Source organism: Cryptomeria japonica, chromosome 6 (assembly GCF_030272615.1).
Source record: "Cryptomeria japonica chromosome 6, Sugi_1.0, whole genome shotgun sequence".
NCBI classification, from domain to species: Eukaryota; Viridiplantae; Streptophyta; class Pinopsida; order Cupressales; family Cupressaceae; genus Cryptomeria; species Cryptomeria japonica.
The window spans coordinates 407,338,750-407,362,400 of record NC_081410.1 but is presented as its reverse complement, the minus strand read 5'-3'; the positions used below and the strand labels follow the sequence as shown (position 1 = coordinate 407,362,400).

Sequence of the window (23,651 nt, the reverse complement as noted above, 5' to 3'; positions counted from 1 at the left end):
TGAAATCCAAAACGCCTCTCCTCCCTAGAAGATCTTCACAAAAATCGCTTGAAAATTTCAAGAAATTTGCTTCCAAATGAAAATCGGGTTTTTTTGGAAAGAAAGACAAGTTCAAATTTGCATAAGTATGTGAAAATTGGGTTTTTTAGAAGATATAACAAGTTCTAATTTTCACTTTTTCCTCAACAAAGCCAAATTCGGGTTTTTGTGAATGAATTGCAAGTTAAAAACTGTCAAAAATGCACTTTATAAGCAAAATCGGGTTTTTTAGACCAAAGTGCAAGTTTTAAATTGTCACTTTTTCATTTTCAAGGCAAAATCGGGATTTTTGGAGAGAGATGCAAGTTTTATGCACTTGTAAAGGGGAAATAAAACCCCTACAACAAGTTATAATTTACTTGCACATATGTAATAGGGGTAAAAAATCCCTATTACATGTAAAAACCATTAAAGTAGGGGTTTTTGGAAAGAATTACAAGTTTACTTGTAACTTAACCAAAAAATCCTTATTTTAACTGAAAAAGCCAAAAAACAACAAAAACAACAAAGGGGAAATAAAAAGAAAATTACAAGTCTTTATTTTTCAATAAGGTGCACATATAATAAGCTAAAAATTTCCCTACAAAGATCAAAACAATGGAAATCATTAAAACTTGCAGTTCAAGGAAAATTCTCCACCTGCAATTAGGGAGAAAAAACCCAAAATTGAAGGAAAGACATAGCAAACGAATCCAAAATGCGACGAAATTCGAAATGTAGTTCGAGGATAGACTGAGGATTAAGCCAGTTCAAGGATTAGTTGAAATTCTGCCTCGGGAAGCATGCCATAGAGTAAATTTTTTCATTTTTTCACAAAAATTTCATGTAATGATCCTTCATTTTTGAAAACAAAAATGAGGACAACAAATCACAGTAATTTTAATATCTTTGTGCTTAGTTGATTTGCCTCATAAGCACCACTTATTCCTTGTAGTCGCTGACTTTTAGTATATGCAAATTGCTGCAAGTATCATGTTTGTTATTGCTGCTATAACATAATCCAAGTGATGACAAACTGAAACAAATTGTCTATCAATTTTTTATAAAATCACTGCTATGAAACTTGTTAATCGTTTCTTTTCCACTCAACATATTCACTGCTTTTCTTCTTAATTTATTTGCTGCCTTATATTATCAGAATCATTGCCTTACTTAAGTTCATTAATCACTGCTTTATAGATGTCATCTCTCTTCAACCTTTGGCTGAATGCTTTTACAACAATTACACAGGGAGGTGGGAAAGTCTGCACCACAATACTTGCAAAGAATTTTCCTTTTCTTCCTATATATTTTCTAATGCTTCTAGGTAGGATATTTTCTTTTCCTGGCTTCGACAAGGAAGTTAAGAAGTTGGATTCTAAAGACTAATAAGAATAAACCCAAGGAACATATTGGGTAAAAATTTCCCTCCACTCCAACAAGAAATAGGATAAAAAATCTTGGATTTTATCTTCCTTTAAGGTTAGGAATTTAAAATCTATAAATGTAAATAGAAAACATGAAGAAAAATGAAGGAGAAAAACTAAAGAAAGAAGAGTTTTTTCCATATGGCAATTACCTTAACTTGTTTAAAGTTGAAAATATGTCAACTAAAATCCAACTCTCTGTATTTCAATTCTTGCACAAGAAAGCTCAGCTCTTTTGAAGAGAGAATGAAAACTAAGAGTGAGTGAGTGAAAGGGAAGAAATTTTTCATTCAGTGGGCAAGTTAAAAATGAGTTGAAATGTTACTGGGACTGTTTTGCTAGATTAGTGTAAATTTTAGTTAAGATTTATCGCTTTTTCATGTTGAATGATTTTCTTTGGTTTGCTGCCTTAATAGGAAGGAAGAATTGCTGTGTCCTGAGTTGGGAATCATCATTCTGTGAAGCCTCATGCTTACCTTATATCTGTGTCACAAGTCTAGCTGGGGCCTCACTAATTCTCAACACACTGGTTCTAATTTCTTATGTTTTTTTAAAATTCATCCTTAACTTTCATACTAGTTAAATCTAGTAGAGATAATTAGCGCAAATGCTGTTTTATCCTCTAACAAACGAAGGACAGAAACCTTATTATGTAGATTATGGCTTGTCTTACAAGGGAAGTGGTTGGAGGTAGATTATTTTTCTTTTTGACTTATGTTATGTAGAAATGTTTTATGCTAATCCTTTGAATTTGAGAAGGCAGTGAATGGAGCATCTATGGTTTTGAGCCATGTTTTTTCTAAGATTTGTGCACAACCTCCTTGAAAGAAAAATTTCCTTTGACCACAGAACTATAAAAAAGGACTTTTATCCATGCATTCACACGTAGTATTTTAAAAGAATGATTTAGTTGTAATTTACAAAATTCATTTTGTACAGTTTATTCAAGTGAACTATATTTTAAAAAGATTTTTTTCCCTCTTGGAACACTTTTACTTTCTTCTCTGATTGGTGATTTGTTAATGGCAGGGATGGGTCAGAGGAGGGCCTTTCATTTGCTTTTCGCTTTACAGATGCAGTGCTATCCCTGCCAGGCTCAGGTTTTTATGACTTGAAGACACTCTTGTATAATGACAGATTTCTGTTGAGAGTATTGTTATCATCAATCAGATTGTTTCTAGAAAGCTTATATATTAAAATCTAACAGAAAAGTAGGCGAACTCAGTAATGAGTTGAAAGACTTGTCTGTATTTTTAATCTTTCACTTGCCATGCATGTGGGTCAACTGATGCAGGAATTGGTTGCAGATTTGGATTGGTCAAGATCTGGAAGTGTTCTTATGTTTAGTTAGATGGTATGCAGAAAATATGCCAAGTTAGGAAACAGAGTAGGGGTTAGTCAGCAGTACAATCATGTGAAGCTTTAAACTACTTAGCTCACACCTGCAGCATCCAATCCAAGAAGTGGGCTTAACGCCAAGCTTGGCTGAACACATCCTCAGATTGATCTTTGAATTTTTCTATAACTTCCCCTCATAAATAAGAATACTGGACAGTCACGAAGTTCTATTTTTGCTTACATCGGATATTTAGTCTAGTTTTATTTTGAAATTAATCTGAATGCTCAGTCACATAACATAGATCTAAACTCAAGACAATTATTCATCATCTCAAAAATTCATGTTCATTTCTTCTGAGTCACAAAGAGGTCTAGTGTTAAAACTGGATTAATTATTGTGAGAGGCATACAGCAGTGGCAGCAAGGGTGGATTGTAATGGTGTGAGTATGTTCATAAAAACTTCCGTTGATGTGTGTTTTAGGCACAATCGAACACAAAATAAAATACCAAGGTATCTTATCCTCTCTTGAACAAAATCTTCCCAAACGCTAAACTATGTGATCAATTGGAAGATTCCAAGGTTTCGAAATGTCAGGTCTTGACTCATGATAAGCTCAATGGTTGATGTGATAATGTTGGAATCACAAGGGGACTTACGTTGTACATGAATGCTGCTGGAACTTGGAAACTAACTAACAAAGAAAGAACATAAGGAAAGGGTTTAGGAGGACTAATCTACTCCTAAGGACAATGAAGATAATAGATGGTGCTTTGGTAGACAAATTTCCCCAAACATAACTTGCCTTCACCAAGACAAGCAACAACTACACCAAGTTAGTGCGATCTTCTAAGGAGTCCAAAGATTTTCATATTGAGGATCGTTCATTCGAATACCCAATACTAGTGCAACTTGAGCAAACATCCACAATTGAATTTAGCAACCATAATCATAAGGTTCAGGCTAACTTTGCACAGTAGCTTACAATCAGCAAACTGGCAAAAGTATGAACACTTAAGGAATTCATCAAATACCATTGCACTTCTCCATCATGATCAATGTACTTCATCTAAACTATGAGGTTAAAGAACAAGAAACCATGCAACATGTAAAAAGAATACTGCAATTCACCATAACTTCAATGAAAGTAGTGTATCCTTTTACAAGCCTTGGCAAAAATTTCTGCCTTTTATCCTCCTACTCTACTCCTAATGATCTAATTGCTATCTATTCTTTTGTTCCTCTACTGCCAACTATTAACCTTTACAAATGAGATAGCTGAACCTTATATATAGGTCTTGTTACAATGAATGGCTAAGATCGATTCACAATCAATGGCCAAGATCGAAAGATAGAAACCCTAATTAGGGTTTGTTACAACCGCCATTACATTGGCCAATGAGAGATGAGGGTAGATAAGATAAATAATATTTGATGTAGCGCCACGTGTCACCTATTCCCTCCTTTGAATGAATGCCGACTTGGTACCCTTTGATTGGATGAATGGTGACTAGGAAGCCACCTCAGCTTGCCTTGTAGACTTAATCAATTTTCCTTGAACACTCTTCATGATGTTTGGAATTCCCTGTGATACTTTGCATTTCATCCTTATGTTAGGGAATTCTCCTTGAGCTATTTCCTCCTTAACGTTCTTTGGCTTTGAGATTCCTTGATGTAGTTCTTGATTCCTTGATGTGAAAGCCTTCGTGCTTATGTTTTGAACTTGCTTTCCTTCATTTGTTCACCATCAAGGTGAAGTCTTCTTCATGTTTGATCTAGTCCACGTCCCTACTTTTGGAAATCCTTGTCTTGAAATCCCCTTCCAATCCTTGAAATGTTGATCTTCCCCATCCGCATTTGTTAAAAGACCTGCAAAACAAACAAACAAACATTGAATCAAACACCAATGGGCTAAACTTTATTTCAACCTTGGTGGAAAATCAATCATCACAAGGACAGATCAGTTCCTAAAACATCTGCATTATCTTTGTCCATTTCTTCACTTGGTGGAAATTTGATGCCTATAGGGACTACTTTGTCATTGATCTTCATTTGAATTGATTTGTTCCTTCCTTTGTAATTCTGTCCTCAAGTGGAAATGCAACCCTCATTGGGACTCATTGTCATTGAAAATTTCGTTTGATTTGATCACCATTTGATGGAGTGGAAATTGGAACCCCATTAGGACACTCCAATGTTCCCCATTTTATCCTCACAAATAAGTTTCCAGAAATAATTAAGATTCTGATTTCAGACCTGTAAGCTCTTGAAAATCAGAAATTCAACATTAGGCAACACAATTTCTAGAAATACAAGAGATTTGATCAAAATCTGGAAAATTTGTCCTCAGAAAAACTGATTTTCAGACTTAGGATGAGTCTCGTTGCAATAATTAAGTCTGGAGACACCCCTGTAACTTGCACTTCAATGGCTGGAAGTGATCTTGTTTATGGTGCAATTCATTTGTCTGAAGCGATTTGCCCCTACTTAGTTGGAAATGATTATGTTTTGCCTGAATCTATGGCTAGGAATGACCTTTCAGTCTAAGAATAGTGGCTGGTAAAAAACATTCCAGGTCTAAAGGCGCCCTTGTAAACTTAGAAAATGGCATCTTTGATGCAATCTCAGGTCTGATTTCTGAGTATAAAGTCTGAGGACACCCCTGAAAATGGTTGATTTGGGTGCTGGAAAGTTGTCTCAGATTTGCTTTTCTGAGCACCAAGTCCAAATATGCCCTCTAAGGTCTGAAATGAATAATTTCAGTGTCTTTATGATGTTCCAGATCTGATGGAAGTCTGAAGATACCCCCTGCAACTTAACTTCAATGGCTGGGAACAATGTCAATCATGGCACCACACCAACATGCATTGCAATTCTTCCTCAATTGACTGAAAATGAACACGTTTTGGCTTAGATAATGTTTGGGCGCAATGTCTTTGGTCTGAGAATGATAGCTCGAAATGATGTTTCAGATCTGGACCAGCAATGTCACTCCCCTATAATGCTCACAATCTCCTCCAATGATGGCGCCCTTGGTGTTTTGATGCGACTTTGGTCTTGGGTGGCTAGGAATGACCACGTCTTGGCACAAGAATGAGAGCTAGGAACAAAGTTTGCAAATAAATGATGGCTGAAAATGTTGTTTCGGTCTTCAATCAGCCACGGTGCCTCTTCTTTCAGCTCAGCAACCTTCAAGCATGAGGCAAATGATACCTTAGATAAAATCACCCCCTTGCTCCGGCAATGGCGAACTTCAAATCAGCTCCTTCAGCGCCTTCAGTCACTTTATAATAAAATATAAGGGGTTGGGCTGTGTCTTTATTCATGTTTTTACCTTCAAAAGCCACCACACAACCAATGTGGGATTAAAATTTGCCTTTTACCAGCCACAAGGGAAAATCGATACGCATTGGGACACATATTTTCACTTGAATTCACTCTCATTTGCCACATATACCCTTGAGGTGAAAATCGACCCTTATCTGGACAACTTATTTTCATCACTTCATTCATTTTTGCTCACAAATCTGTCTAGGGGAAAATCGATGGTCATCTGGACAATTAAATTTAATCATTTCATGTAAAAATATCCCCTGGTGGAAATTTGACCTTCATCAGGTCTCAAAATCCCATTAAAACTTGTCAAATTCTATCAAAATATCCTCCAGGGGAAAATCGGACCCTATTTGGACATGAAAATCTTGTCATTTTCCATCATTTTATCCCTAGTGGAGAATCGACCTCCATCGGGACACATAAACTTGTTCAAGCCCTTGCATGGTTATTCATTCTTACCTCATTTTGTTCCACTCCACAATGAATGTGGGATAACTATTATAAAATACCAGCCTGGTGGGGAAACATGGGTAATCAAGACACTTCATTTGCCTTGAGTGGAAAAACGACCTCGATCGGGACAACCTTAGTGGAGAATCCAGATGCATCGGGATTTTCCCAAAAAACATTGTCCATGAGGGGAAAAATGCACCTCATCGGGACAAAGACCATTTTCATCATAAAAATCACTTCCTTGTGCTTAAAACACAGTGGAAAATCATGCTCCATTGGGACAAAGTCCATATTCGCCTTGAAAACTTAGTGGATTGGACAACTTGATTTTATGCCTTAATTTCATGGAGGGGAAACGTTTCCCATTGGGACTATGGTGATTTTCACACTGTAAAAGCCCATACTTATCAAATTTTATCACTTCGCATCGGGACTTTGATTAAAATCATTTTACACTCTTCTTTCAAGGCAAAATTGGAACTCAGCACTAAGCAAGAATAAATCAAAACTCTAAGGCAAGTTGACACTTACGATCATTTTAACGTTCTAACATCTTTTGCATTTTGACATGACATCCTCTCATAAGCAAAGGCTAAAGCTAGGAAACTAGGCAAAGTATCAACCCTAATAAGCGAAAAAGTGGGGGTCCCCATTTTCAAAGCCAAGGGTTGTCTTCAAGAAGATAAATTACGGGTTCATCAACACATTATTGAATGTTTAAGGCCAATTTATGAGAGTGGGTATTGTCTCTTGCACTTTGAGCTCAAGTTAATCTCAAGAGGGTATTCTGAGAGGCATCTTTTATAGGGTTTTAAACCAATAAAAATGTAACATGATTATACTGATCAACAACTATATCCAAATGTACACTTGACCCCTATATTTGTCATTGGGTCAAGATCAAGTAGCTGCATAAAACGTAGTGTAGCTGATTACAACACCTTGCACATGCACCTATAGATGTTAGCATCGTTATAATTCCCATGGATGATTTCATTTCATATTACATATATAGTTGCGAGGTACAGACATGCATGACATGATTCTATGAATATATAAAAATCATTATCCCTTCCTACAGCTAACAAGGATGGAGAGATGTTTTAGCTTTTAATGAGAAGAAGTTTGATTTTTGATGAATGTGGACTAGTGCCTACTCTATTGGGCAAGAAATTTGTAAATAACAAAGTGGAAGAGAACACATCCAATAAAACATAATAGAACTAGATTTACACTCATATGAAAACCAAAGCTTACATTTCATGCAATGTACATTCATAATAATCTACATGGAAGAAACAAATGGCCTCACAAAAGCTTCCCCAATGCCTTATATATTCTCACACGTATCAAACCCTAGTTAGATTTGTGAGAGCAAATTGTTGTCCTCATTTTTGTTTTCAAAAATGAGGGATCACTACGGCAAAATTTTATGAAAAATTGAAAATTTTACTCTATGGCATGCTTCCCGAGGTAGAGTTTCGACTAATCCTTGAACTGGCTTGATCCTCAGTCCATTCTCGAACTACGTTTCGAATTTCGTCCAATTCTGGGTTCGTTTGCTATGCCTTTCCTTCAATTTCGGGTTTTAAAACCCAGACTGCAGGTGGAGAATTTTCTTCAAACTGCAAGTTTTAATGATATTCATTGTTATGGTCTTTGTAGGGGAATTTTTGATCAATTACATGTGCACTTTTGTTTTAAATATGTCACTTGTAATTTATTTTAAGTTTCCCCTTTTAATGTTTTTATCTTTTTATTGTTTTTTGGTCATTTTTAGTTAAAATAGGGATTTTTTGGCTCAACTGCAAGTAAACTTGCAGTTTGTTCAAAAAACCCCTACTTTAATGGTTTTCGCATGCAATAGGGATTTTAAATCCCCATTACATATGTGCAAGTGTTTTTAACTTGTAGGGATTTTATTTCCCTTTTACAAGTATTTTTAAACTTGTCATTTGTCTTTTAAAACCCGATTTTGACATAAAAGTGCATTTTTGACAATTTCGAACTTGCTATTTGTCTTTTAAAACCCGATTTTGGCTTGTAAATGGAAAAAGTGAAAATAAAACTTGTTATTTTCTCCCCAAAACCCGATTTGCATGTTTTTGGGTAAATCGAACTTGTTATTGGTCTCCCAAAACCCGATTTGCAAGGAAAATGGATTTGTTGAAGATGTCAAAGCGATTTTTTGGGGAGATTTGCTAGAGATGCAAGGCGTTTAGGATTCTATCCTATTCTCATGCATTTTCAAACACATTTTTCGCCATTTAGAGTTTATTATTATTGGTTTTTGGAGCTGAATCAGCAAAAACGTGGTTTTTCCAATCCACATTTTGGGCGTTTTTTACTCCATAAACCTGCAATCTCCTAAGGCGTTTTGCCCTCTCCAACCTAGGCGTGGAGTATGGGATAAGTTTCAAGACATTTAATGATCCATTGATGGTGCATTGAATACCACGTTTTTTGCAAAAACGTGATTTCCTTTGGCCGCGTTTCTAACTTTTGGCGTCATTGCCTCTTCAAATACCTTTGGCGTCATTGCTCCAACAAATACCTTAGGTGTTTGGCTCCAATAAACTTGAAATGCACACTTTCATTGGCATTTTGCTCCTCCAAGTTTAAGATTGCTGCCATATTTGGGGCATTTTTACAAAAAAACGTGATAAGGGTTTGATATTCCGGTTTTGCTTCTTCATCTCAAGGATTATTGCATTGTTGGAAAAGCATTTTGCATTTTTAATAAAGGTATGTTCTTCCTTTCTTCTCTTCTTTTTATTATTTTCTTGTTTTCTTTATTTTTCGTTATTAGTTGCATTTTTGGCATGTGATGTTCTTCCCCTAAAAATTGGTTTTCGTGAAAGAAATCTTCCCCTTTGAAATGCAATTGTTGAATTGCATTGTTCTTCCTAAAATTCCCTCTTAAACTTGTATTCGGGATTTTTAATCTCGATTACAAGTTCGCTGGAAATTCTTGTTCTTCCCCTACGGTTAAGGAATTTAACTATTTTTGGTTAAAATTCCAAGCTTGAAAAGTGTGAAATACCCTTCCCTTACAAATTCGGGTTTTAAAAACCGGATTACATGTTGAAAAGTTCTTCTCATTTTCATGAAAATGACTTTCCCGGATATTCCCATTTCTATTCATTCGCATTCCCCATATCCGTACTTTCCATTTCCATCATTTCCCGCAATTCAAAATCCCATTTTTCATCCATTTCTCCATTTTCGAATTTACAAGTGTACTTGTATTCGGGTTTTAAAACCCCGATTGCATGTATGTACTTTCCAACTTGTATACTTGCGAAAATTCTCCCAAGATCCGAAATTGGTCAAAGTCAAGATTTTCCCATTTCTACATATCTCCCCTCTTCCTCTCACAAAACCGTGAAATTCAGAGATCAAAGTTTTACCCATTTGAAAAAGAAAGAATGATATTTGCAGCTGATTATGATGTGGCCTTAACTCTTTTAAGTCTTCATCACAGCATTCCAGGTTCACAATCAATGTCAGATTTGCCGGCATCGCCAACTCCAAAGAAAATGAAATACAAATATGACAAATACCAGAATGAGGTTACACCTTCCCAGGTATCTTCTCCATTGGATCGCATTAGGGACACAGAAATAGGGCACGTTGATATGGCAGAATTCATTCACAGGGTAGAAGATCCACAGGATAACAACTTGCAGCGGCTGTTGGACAGCCATATCCATCATGCATCTTCTTTCCCAGTGGCTGCCCTAGAACCTGAGTTTGTTCTTGCATGCGCCCATCATTTTGACAAAGAGTCAAGAGTCATCAAAAATGATGACGGTGAAGCTATAATTCGTCTTGATGTGGATAGAATCGAGAAGGTCTTCAAGATACCTCCTGCACCTGTTTATATGGAAATCACCAAAGAAAGTGCAGCAAAGTATTATGTGAAAAGGGAAAAAGATTGCAAGCGACACATCAATAGATGGATCCAAGAGCCTCGTCCTTCCTTCTCAAGATGGGCAAAGTTGTACCGTTGTGATTTCAAGTGGGAGATAGGAGACACCATCACTCTTCTCAGCAGGATGATGGGCCTTGAGCACTCTAATGTCTTTCAGCCATGGATGTATTAATTCATTATGTTCATACTGCAGTCGCATCACATATCATGGGGTGAAATCATTAGCGATGCTTTGTGCGAACAACTTGCAGCAGTTCCTACCACTATGACCTTTTTCATGAATTCTTATTTGGTATATTTAGCAGCGTCACTTAGACACTTCCCAGGTCTTTCTACCAAGGGTGATCGCTCGCTTATACCAGTTTGGGAATATTATGACCATTTGCCATTAAAACCTAGCAGACTGCATTTTAGAAGAGTCCAAGATGCATTCTTAGGATATTTCATGTGTCAGTTTGACATGGATCTCAGAAACAAAAGAGTATCAGATGAGGCATGGGTCAAGGTGTCTGAGTATGGGTGTTTATTCCTGCAATTTCCCACCTTCACCTATATGAGGATTGGATGCTATGATGGACAGCCATACATGCTTCCAAGATACCCAACCGATAAGATAATTCTTATGGAATTGGGAAGACAGATCATGGCTGTTCATACTTTTCAGTCTGTTAGACACAAGGTTGGAATGGGGATCTCCAGTACAAACCCATTGAAAATTGGTCGATACTCCCTTGTCACATCTGTGAAGGCTAAGGCCATGGAGGCTGAATTACAGGAAATCAAGCTTAAGAGGTTCAAACCGAGAGCTGATTTCGATTATAGAGGTATGAAGGAGAAGATCAAGAAATCCTTTGTGCATGTTCATCGCATTGAAGACATCTGGGTAGATCTCCGCACGGAAGTCGAAGTTCTGAAGATGGATTACTGCAGGCTCACTGTTGAGCAAATTGTTGACTTGAACTTGGCGGATATCCCACAAGGGATGATCGATGACGGGCATATACTTGATCCTGAATACATTTCACGAAGGGTTGAGGAAGCTCCACTTCCTTTGATCCAATGGTCACACAAGGAGTGCGTCTCCATCCTTGACAGATTTCAGCCTATCTTGGCCAATACTAACGCATGGCTGAAAAGTAATGCTGTTAGACCTATCAAAATCAAGGTTGGTAAAGAAGACGATTCTACAGGGCCTCTTGGATGGAAGTCTGAGATTCAGATTGATAACAAGGAGGGTGCTTCATCTTCAGGCACAAGGATCAAGTTACGAGTTAGTCGTGCAGTAGTGCTTCCTCCTGAGGAGACGACTACTCGTGGGAAGGAGAAATCACAGTTCCATGTTCGGGTGATCGATCTGGATAATCCAAAAGAGGGGCAGCAATCTAACGATGCGCCTAGGTCTCCAGTTTCAGACTCACCTCACGAGGTCATTCCTCCAGTTTCCATTGAGACGCCTCTTTCTCCTCCTGATTTGCTCATAGATGAGTCTCCTCAGAATGCAGTTCCCATTTCAGCATACAAGCCTTCTCCTGATCAACAACGAGAAAGTGTGTTGGAAGTTCCTGAAGATAATCCCACTTGCATTCAGTTATCAGAAATTGATACTTCCACTTTTGGTTTTGAAGAATTTATGAGGCAATCTTCATGCCCATTGGTAACTGAGCAAACCGTGGTCGCTATTCAAACAGATATTCCTCCCAGGGTGACCACGGTAATTCAAACAGAAACTGCTTCTCCTTTGCCTACGGCTGCTACTGGAAGTGAGTTGATGACTTTGCCTCCATGGCTTAGTTCTTTCACCCCGAAAAGAAAGAAGCAGAAGATCTCACCTGATGCCTTTGACTACCAGCAACTCAAACAGTCCAGATCAAAAGTTGCTAAGAAGGCAAAGACTATCTCTAGGGTAACTGTTGATAGCAACAAGATGAAAGTAGCTGAAATTGTGGAACCTATTGCAGATAAACCACTTGGTGAAATGTCAGCTGCTGATTATAAGGTTACAAGGGTAGAATTGGGCAAGCAAACACGAGGTCATTAAACATGATGCTCAGTTTTCTGTCGCTTCACTAGTGCAAAGGTGTGACGATCTTCTTGCAAAGAAAGACAAGCTAGAAGAAGAAAACCGACAGCTCATGGCAGCCATTCATAAAATCACAAAACCTGCTGCTGAAGGGAGTAACTCCATAGGTTCTTTTGGTTCCCAAGAATCGATTCGTGGAGTGGAAATGGCTGCTCAGAAAGTACAAGCACTGGATTCCTGGGTTGATCAGCTTCATGATCAATGTATTCAAGTGGTAAAAGACATTTTTCAAATAATGTCTAAGTTGGAAACCATTGAGGAAAAACTGGATCAGACTTCTAACACTTTCAAAAAGAATCTGGAAAGTGTTGAGAAAAGTCTGGCAATCTGGCGTACCATGCCCCAACAACAGCTGAGTATTTTGCAGGAGCACGCCATCATCTCTTCCAGGGTCATGTACTTGGAATTTGAGGAACTCATGGAAAACAAAACCCTTGTTCTTAAATCCCTTATTGAGGAGATCAGTGATGCAAGGAGATTCCAGGATGAAGTCTATCAAGGTATTGTCTCACATTGTGAAAGGGCCTCTTGCAATATAGTAAGTCAGGATGGAGAGCTGATTCCAGAAGAAGAAGTTCTTGCTGATTTACAAATGAGGATTCATAATGAATGGAGGAGCGAACAATTCTCGGCAGCTTCAATTCAAGCATTGATGAAACACCAAGCCTTTTTGCATGAGATCCAGTCTATCCTGGATAAAGACAATTCTGCGCTCCTCCGCTGTCACGACACTATTGTGAAGACTATGGTTGTTGCTAAGAACACCCATGAACCGAATCCCGAGGAACTACAAGTGAGCATCAGAAAATTTCAAGGATTCGTGTCTTCACAAAAGGCAACTTAAGTGTTTTTCAACACTTAGTTGAATTTTCCCTCTTTTGTAATCTTTAGTTGTAATTTCGTTTTGACAAGTTACATGTAAAAGTAATTTTTGTAAAATACAAGTTACACATTACTTGTACTTTTGTAATTACATGTAAGGCAACTACAAGTTGTGTCCGATTACGACTGTAGTTGGAATAAGTCTTAGTTAGTTAGAGTAACTCTTAGTTAATTAATGAAGTCTCAGTTATTTATTGAATGAGTCTTGATGGTTGAGAGAATCTCTCAAGTTAGTTAGGATCCTCCCACCTTTTTCTCAAGGCTCCTCTTCTATAAATACTTGAGAGGTCCATTGTAAATATATCTTTTGGAAAGCAAGCAAAAACTCTGCCAAATTTACAGCAAGAAGTCTTTGAGCTTATGTATGTGGATTGAAAGTTTTTGAAGAATAATAAAGAAGGATTACTCAAGTTTTGAGTCTTTGAGCTACATGTTTGAGTTTGAATCTTTTATTTCTTCTATGCCAAGTGTTTCTAAAGGAGCTTAGTCCAATCTGATTTGAAGTCTTTGAGCTGCAAGTAGAGAAGATTAATTAAAATAGGAAACTCTCTTGAAGGAGCAGCAAGTTTTTGAGCTTGCGTCTATTCTTGAGGAAAATTACTGTTTGATAAGAAATAGCAGCAAGTCTTTGAGCTTGCATTAGTCCTTGTCTTTGTGTTAAAAGAATAAATTATTCCAGTCTTTGAGCTGTTATCTTTTATTCATTGTAAAAATTTAGTATAGCAAAAGGTAGATAGGACTTCCAATAGTCAAGTCTTTGAGCTTGATATTGCTGTCCCGTCCCGAAGGAAGTGACGGAAGTCTTTGCGCTTTCAGGAAACTTCATTTCCTTTCTCTCATTTCGCTTGAAAGTAGTTACTGCTGTTCATTTTCAATCGCTATCCTTTTCTGTGAAGAGAAAAGGATATTGTCTTTCTTGAAGAAAGAAGGAAGACTGCTGTCCCATCCTGTTTTTATTTCAGTTTTAGTTAGATAGGGGGAGCCTTCCCTTAATTAGGAGAGTTTTTACTCGTGTGCTGTGGTTGAAACCACAATTTTGTATATTTCCCCCAAGTGTACAAAATTTTCAACCAACACAAATGTGGCAAGAGGATATACATAACAACAATTAAACTATTCCCTTGAATCATTACGATAGCCATGGAGACATTCTACAAAAAATGTGCATTATAAAACCCTTTCTATGATTTACAAGATGCACCCTCTCATTCGTAGCTTAGGCGTTCAACATTTGCTGCTCTAGAACTTGCTTGAGGCATTTGCAAACTGGAAAATTAGCTTAGTGACCAACCCTTTGAATGTAAACTAAACCAATTTTATAACTGTTGCAAGTTGTGAGAAATCCATCTGCTAGTTGCCTATCAAAAAATGGCTTTAGATCTAACAATTTAAAAGTATCTACTGCATGAAAAAAACAAATAGAAAACATTGAGAGGTGGGGAGGGGGGAGGTGAATCAGTGTTGTAGCACAATTAAATGCTTGAAACTAAAAATTAAGTACATGTAACAAGAGAGACAAATACTCAGATTTTTGTCACGTGGAAAACCCAACAGGGTAAAAAACCACGGTTCTCTAATTTTCAAAAGAAAGGGCAACAACCCAGCTACAAAACAGAGCTCCAACTCTGATTATCTGAGACTTCAACCTCTGTTACAAAAAGCACCAACTTCTGATTTCTAAAAATCAACACACACTAAAAAGCTTCAACCTTCACTAAAAGAGCTTAACAGTTTGAGAAACAGCACAGCTCCTGATAGCTTTTAATTTTCTCCATTAAGTACTTGCATGCTCCATTTATTAAATTCTTCATACTTAAGCTATGAACCTATCAGAACCATATCCAGCACAGACACAGTTTATTCAGCATTTCATGCTGACCTGAATCTATTATACTTTTGTAATAAACCAAATGCTTTACCACAACATCAATAGGAGATTAATTCCAACTCCACAGGAGTACTTTGCACTCAGGCTTCAAAAACATACACATTCAGCACACCCTTTTTTTGGTTCGCACTACATCCAACTTCCTTGCAATTCACTCACACCCAGAACACACACTTTTTTACGAACTAAATATATTCCTTTTGATAGAACCCATCCTTCCTTTTTAACCTCTTCTTTCTGACAAATAGTCTACAACCACTTGTCATACTGTAATTTCAATGCCCACTTCTGAAATTTTTGAATGTCTAATTACGTCGGCACATGAACTTCTTTTCAGAAATGACAAACTTCATTTTTTGAAGACGCCTGCCCAGCAGTGTATATTACAGCTGCCACATCCGCAAAATATCAACTTAGCAAAAAAATGACTTCCTGCTCAGAAAGCTTGATCAACTTCTCATTATATCAACCAACCACACTTACATACTGCTGCTTAATTATTAAATATTCGATACATCAGCCTGCAAAAAAAAAAATCGACTGCTCCAAAAGAATCATATTATAATAAGTTTTGTTTTACACAAAACTCCCTTCACCAACCAGACGCACATGGCACTGAAAAATCGACGAACAGCCAGGTGCATACAAGGCGCTTCAATCAAAGACGTTTTTTTTGATAAAAAAATTGCACACATACTCAGATTGTCTGTCGCACACACCCAATATTCTCTGAATTCAATGCTATCAAAAAGGTATCACTGCCCAAAAACGGACTCCAAAAAGAATCGAAGAATTTTGAGTCTACAATCTTTCAATTTTTATGAACACTTGTTCGATACCAAAAAAAATATACTTCCAGCACATTCGATAAAAAAAACAGCTCAACCATATGTTTTCGACTATCAAAGATAAACAACCAATCCTGACAGGGAGATTCAACTTTTAGAAACATGGCACAGATTTGTCGACAAAATGTGTAACCAACCTCACCAACTGTTCCAAGCACTGCAATTAATCGACTTAGCAGAGATAAAACAACACACTCTGCAATAACAACTCCCAGGTGATAGGCAGAACACAGCTCACCAGCTAGAAGACGGACACAGAAAAGCTCCTCTAGGTGGCACATAAGATGTAAACAAAACCAGAGAGATGCAGAAACAAACACTCATTGCTGCCAATCAGTCTGCCAAACGCGGTAGACTCCAACATACAGGTGGCACAAATCGAAGTAGGGAAAACTACAGAGAGCAAACATGGCACAACCACCAATCAGAACAAACTCAAACAACAACAGAGAAATACAACTTGACATCAATGACACGCAACACTAGATTGATGGCAACTCACATAAGAGAAAACCATCCACCATTTGAAATATGCATCTAGAATCATGCCTAGGAGAATGAATTGTGTTTTTGGGTGGAAAGACAACTTTTGAATGTTGCAAAGGCCAAACCAAGGCCTTAGTGGTGATTTGGAAGTGGTTGGGGTAGGTGGATGAGTGAAAGTGTCAAGAGTGGGCAATATCTCATGATAGGTACTTAGGAAAGGGATGACTGAAAGATGGAAGGGGTGTTAGGGATGGCAAGGAATGGGTACTCGTGGAAATGGATGTGAAAAAAGTTAAATTGGGTGAGGTTCAAGGTTGGTTAGGAAGAACTATTTGGGTAAGGAATGAGTGAAAGTCCAACTCCAAAAGGATTTATAAGGGAAATAGTGGAGTTCATGGATTGGGGATGACAAGGGAGATGTTATCAAGCAGAGGCAAGGATGCAACTTGACAAGGGAACTTGTTGATGTTGTTTTTACACACTATGCAACACAAAATAAAATAGTAAGTATTCTATCCTCTCTTGAATAAAGACTCCCAAATGCTAAATTGCGTGATCATATAGGACAACTCCAAGGTTCTTGAATATCAGTTCTTGACGTGCTCTTGGGTAGACTCAGTTGTATATGATGTGATATTGCTGAAATCACAAGTTGGACTTACGTTGAATGCTTGAATGCTTTGAATATCGTTGGAACGTAGAATTTCACTTGATTTGAAAAGAAGGAAAAAAGGATAAGGTTTGAGAGAGATCTAATCTACTCCTAAGAATTCAAGATCAATGGACAATCTTTGATGAAACCCAACTAAGCTTTGCTTTGACATGCAATGAACATCTCCACAAGGCTAGTGCGATCTTCTAAGGATAGCTTTATGATTTTCAAATTATCACCACAAGCATAGACACCATCAACATGATGTATATCAATGAAGAAGTGATAATTAAAGTTAAGCTTGGCTAAGATGGATCCAGTTGACTATGCAAGGCACTTTACCACCGGCAAGGTGTTGCTAGTTTGGATGTATGAATTTCACCATTGATCATACACAAAGTTCTTCCATTCGTTTAAATAACATGAAAATAAAACGAGAAGTAGAGACCATGCAAATTGTTGAATCAACACATAGAATTCACCATATCTTCAATGAAGTTTACATGCTTCTTGCAACAATATCTTGGCAAAATTTTTTGCCTTCTCTTTTTTTTAAAGTATTTGCTATCTACTACTGAGCTACTAACTATTATATTTACAAATGAAGTGGAGCCTCCTATAGTGCTCTCATTACAATTGAGTGGCTCAGATTGATTCACAATCAATGGCCAAGATCGAAAGATAGAAACCCATTGTAAAGTATTTAATGTTTGACCAATGATAAATTTACAATTGATGGGACACATGTCCTGTGAAAATTTGATGAATAGATGATGGCGGTAGGTGCATCGAACCTTGTGCCCATGTGGTAGTTATCTTCTTTTGATGTATGATTTGGGTACATTGAATCTGGACGCCTTATCTTGAAATGATATGATTGGATGAGTGATGACTGTGCGCCACCTCAGCTTGCTTGATCTTTGTAACTCATCACAGGTTGTGTGAATGAATGAGGCATATCTCTTGATACTCAGCATTATCAAGCACTTGATGTGATGGTGACTTTGCTCATGTCGATCTTCTAACTTTGATTAACTCTTTTTAAACTATCTCCTGTCTTGATCACTTCCATCCTAGAGCTTCTGTTTGGCTATACCGGCAATGATTCTTGGATTTCCGAAGGAAATTCAAGATTGTGTAAATTTCTTCCCTTGAGTGCTTGGTGCTGATAGCTACTCTTGCTTTGATGCATTGGTCTTTCTTGTTATGATGCTTGAGTCCTTGTTAATTTTCTTGCATCCCTTGGCGCTGATGTCTTTGACATTGATCCTCAAACTTGTGAATCTTGGTGAAACGGAGTGCATCATCCCATTGAACTCCCTCTCTCCATGTAGTGGGATCCTTGATCTCATTATCCTTCATATGAGTGTCACCTTTCCCTTGTATCGAACTTTAATTCAAGTCTTCTCTCATCTGCAAAACAAACAAAACAGCATCAAACAAACTTGATATATGTTGATTTTACAACTCTCTTTCGTCTGCTACTTCACTCTAAGTGGTCTGATTTTAGATCCTTTGGAGGTCTGACTCAGTCTGAGGTCCTTGTGATCAGGTCTGATTTGTTTATGTTTTACCACCAATTCTTTAACTTTAAATTCTGTTTTATGAGTTCTGAGCCTTTGACCTGATTCTTATTGCTTGCAGATCTGAACATCATATGGAGTGCATTGCGCTGTTTGTTAAACGTCCCTTCTTTGCCTTAGTCAAAATCGCCCTCAATCAAAGTGAATTCTCTGTCGTTTGCATTGATGATCTTGACAATATCTGATCAATATTAGAGTCGCTGTGCTTGGGGTAGATTGCACTGTGAATAGAGGACTGATTCTCTGAATATTATTATCTACTTTGCTCCCTCAATGACCTTGTCGTAATCCAAATCTGAGTCGCCCTTGGTCAAGGGGGGAGTTCTCTGTAACATAGATCAATTCGCTATCAGTTGATATGGCAAAATGTTAGAGTCGCTGATGCTGGAGACAAGTTCACTATGATAAATGATCAATTCATTGTGTCTAGACCAGAATCGCACCTTTACTGACTTCGCCCTTGCAGACCTGATTGAAATCGCACTCCTTCACAGTACATTTGCAATATCGAATTATTGTTTGATCAAATGAAATGATCGAACAATCTATATATATTCTTGAGGAGGGGTTGCACTTCTTCCTAAGCTGACTTGCAACCAATATTAAATGCTTTGCAATCAAGGCAAAAGCTGATTTGGTTTTAAATTAAATTATTTACAAGAAGCCGACTTGAATCAATTTCAAAATTAAATGAAAAACGTCCATCCTTATGTTGTGGCGGGGTCCAATTAAGGAGGCCTTTTGAAACATATATCCCTTGCAGATCACTTTTATTAAATTGTACTCTTGAGGTGGCATTGGAGGTAGCACTGCCTAGGACGCCTTCAAATCCTTATGTCGCACTTGTGCTTAGTCAAAGGGCACAATGTCCTTGGTCAAAGGACAGATTCATTTCTCAAGTGCCGACATCCTTAACCTAAGGATGAAATGTCCTTAGCTTAGGAAGGTTTTGTCAAAATCAATGTCCTTGATTAAGATCACTGAAGTCGCACTATCCCCCAAGTCGCACCTTTCATATGTTCAAGGACAGGTTGTTGTTCTTTAAATCATTGATTTCACTGATCAAGGACAGACTTATTCCGTTAGGTCGCTCATTTCTTAAGCCAAGGGATGGATTGTTTCCTTATGTCGCTGATTTAGCTTGCTCAAGGACAGGTATATTTTTCTTAAAGCGCTGACTTACTTTGACTAAGGACATGTCGGTGCCTTGAACAGTTAAAAGCAGATGGTAAGGCTAATTCGCTTTTGAGGGAAATTGCAAGGCTGAGTTCATTTTTCTTGACCAAAGAAGTGCTGATGTTGGTTCAAAGGAAGAGCTGGTCTCTATGATGTGGCATTGTAAATGCCTTAGAAACTTTATCGCTGTCCCTTGTTTAATTGTGGGACCCAAGCAATGCTACGTGGTAGTGGGGGAAGAGATATGAAATTGCAATGCCTTTAGAAACTTTTTAAACCTACATGTTAAAGTTCGTGGGTCCAAGCATGCCACGTTAGTTGAAGGAGGAATCAAAGTTGGTGAGGTGGAAGGGGGTGTGTGGTAGGATGAGGGAGTGGTAAGGAAAAGCCATGGGGGTTATGATAAGTGTTGTGGTGGGAGTTTTAAGGGGTAAAGAGGGTGGTGAAGAAGGTGTCGGGGAATAGGTAGGCATAAGGGATAAAGAGAAGCCGTGACAAGGAGGGGTATAGGGGGGTGTAGGATGTAAGATAGGATGGGATTGGGTTATGAGAGGATAGTAAGGGATTGACGGTGGGTTAGAATAGGATAGGGGCAGGAGGTAGGGAAAGGAAGTTTGGGTAGTGGATGGGTGGGTTAAGGGGAGTAAAGGGGAAAAAAGGATATGACATGTATGAAATGGTAGTTGGGAGGTATAACGAAGGTAGGAAGGTAGGAAGTGGGAGGAAGATGAAAGGGATGAGATGTTAGGAAATGGGGAAGGTCAATGGGATGTTTTAAGAGGTGATAAGGGAAAAAAATGAAAGAAGATGGAGGGATAAGGGATGGAAGATAGATTGTAGAGGAAGAAGGATGGGTGGAAGGTGAAGGATAAGAAAAGAAAGAAAAGGTGTAGGGATAAGTGAGGGGAAATGGAAATGAAAGGGGATATGGAGGAAGAAAGGAAGGGAAGCGATCGGGCTTGGACACCCACTGGCAGTGCTGGGAGAGACAGGTTGGAAGCTTGGTTGGGCAAAGAAAGACACAGGAATGCCAACCAACTTTTGAATGCAGTCTTTTATAATACTACTTATGAAAAACAGCTCTCAAGGGATTCACTAGAGAATAAACTTGACAAAGTCTGTAACAAGTTGTAGTGCCAATGTACATGTGCTAGCAATTCAAGCATCTCACCAAGTTCATTATATTTACTTTCTAAAAACATCTGAGTGTAACCATAGCTGGATTATTTGGAAATGAGATTGGTTTGTAAAACCAAAACTATATATGGAATTCAATTACTCGGGGTTTAACTTGGCACAACCCAAAGCAATTTTTTTTTCTTTTTTAAATTGGGGGGTGGTTCTAGGGGCAGCCACAAGCCTAAATTAAAGTCTTTCAAGCCACAAAAACTTTATTGGCACATTCACCACAATTTCTTTTATGGTTTATAGGGGATTTCATTTTCCTCTTTTATGATTACAATATAACATGGGCTAGTGCATTTGCAAATCTTTTAGGGTTGGCATTCTTGGTGGGACCTTTGAGGTTTAGGTTTATGTTTTTAGCTTTCTTTCTTTTAGATTGATTTGATGCCTTCTTTGGTGTGTGGGATGGGCTTGCTCTAGGGAAGGTTGAGGTGTGTTTGCATGCCCCCAAAATCCTTGGGTTGACTTTCTCGAGAACAACAGGGCATGCCCAAGTTCATCTCCATGAGAACATGCCTACCGATGTCGTAGAGATGTCCCCTTTGGTGAGTGCCACCAAAGGGGACATTTTGTCCCCATTCTCTAATCCTTGGGGTGCATCCTAATAAACATTGAGATAAAGTGAAATCCGTTAAAATATCTTTTCCCCATTCAAGGCAATGTTCCATGGGTCTAGGCAACCTCTCTATATAATTATTAGTACTGTAGTTGCGATTAGGTGGAACCTGCAATGGATTCAAAGTAGTGTTTCACCAAGACATGTCCTTAGGGATCTAAGTGGCATTTGAAATGTCTTGGGGCTTGGGGACTTAGAGGGTATGTCCCTTGTTTGAGGTCTAGACAGTCTGTACCATTTGGTGCATATAAATAAAATTGGAACTTATTAAGAAAAAAATTGCTGAAAACTCAAAAATATTGAAGGGGGAGGATTGCAATTGCATTTGCAGTGCACTACATTTACTTTTTAAATTTTTAGCTTCTTTTAGATCATTAAAGTCATCTTAATAGCTGTCCCCTGCTCTTGCCAAACTCTGGGAAAATTTTTGCCATCATTGAAACTGCATTCCCCATCCATGCATCCCCTTGTCCGAGAAACTTGAAGAAACTCTTGTTCAAACAACGTTCCTTGGAATATATAAACTGTTGTTTTCAGTCAAAGTTAAAAAAGCCTTAGCGTGTCTTCATTTATGAGCTCTTTTAGAACTTTCATGAGATCCACAACTGTTGTTCAAGTGTAAAGAGAAATCACATCAAAACACGTGTCCAATATTCAACGAAAGGATTTTGTAATCCATAAAAGGCTCAAGACCTTTGTTAAAAAATGCTTCTAGGTTTTACATGGTGAGTTAGTATCGATGAGATACCCGATTTGTGTATCTTTGGTAAACAATAAATGCTATGGGTAAATTTTGCACTAGGTATAAGATTATTCTTTATATTGGCACTTAAAGTTGTGTTCGTAAACATATTTATTTATCTTCATCAAATCTTGCCTGATTGTTTGTTTTTAACCTACATATAGCATCTACTATTAACCAGGTGATCTTCCATCTTTTCCTAATAATTTTATTTATTCATGACCACCATCATGTTACCTTTGTTATCTTTGATGACAAAAATATCCTTCTTGGTGGTCTCTTAATGCTGCAAAGTGTAAAGTCTTTATTTTTGTATGTGCCTAAACCTTTCATGTATTTTTGTATTATTAGCAAACTCCTGTAACATGGAAAAACACGACATCCATTCCATAGTTTTGAAGACATTATGGATAAATCAGCCATATGTGGTAGAAATTAATGTCAATTAGATTCATAGCATTTCTTTCTTAATATTCTATCAAATACCATACAACTAGATACCAATGTTCCATCAGGTTCATGGGATTAGGGGAGTGGGGGAGCGGGCATTCAGAGCATGTAGAATGACCCCAAATTTAAGGGTATTTTACAGGAAACACTACCTTCCAATACATAGAGGATCTATTTTGTACAAATCTATTCTTCTTAAGTGGACTATTAGTAACTCAAATTTTTTTAGGAAGTTTTCATTAAGAGGCTTTTATGTTCTCGACTGTGACTACCTCCCGCAGCCTCCTGCGACCTACGCGGCCTCCTGCTACTTGCGCGTTTCCTGCGAGCTGCCTCCAACAACCTCCCATGGTGTTGTTGCTGCCTCTCGTGTTGCCTCCCGCATTGCTCGCGTCGCGTCACCTGCACGATGCATGCGCAGCTTTTTCTTTTCTTTCCTCGTCTGTTGTCGGAGCTGCTACTTCTCCTTCGCTAGTCGTGTCCTCTACACATGCTGCATGGAACCCTCCGATGCCCCCCCCCCCTTGCCCCTCTCTCAGCAACGCCTATTCACACCTA

At 38.0% G+C, this 23,651-nt stretch overlaps 1 protein-coding gene across 1 annotated transcript in view; it reads left to right on the top strand.

The window, feature by feature from the left end:
- LOC131065853 (exocyst complex component SEC8) overlaps window positions 1-23,651 on the top strand; it is a 246,086-nt gene that overhangs the window by 131,371 nt on the left and 91,064 nt on the right. The window contains exon 12 of the mRNA XM_058000496.2: window positions 2,475-2,545. Coding sequence (XP_057856479.2) covers window positions 2,475-2,545 — 71 coding nt within the window. The remainder of the gene's footprint in view (window positions 1-2,474; window positions 2,546-23,651) is intronic.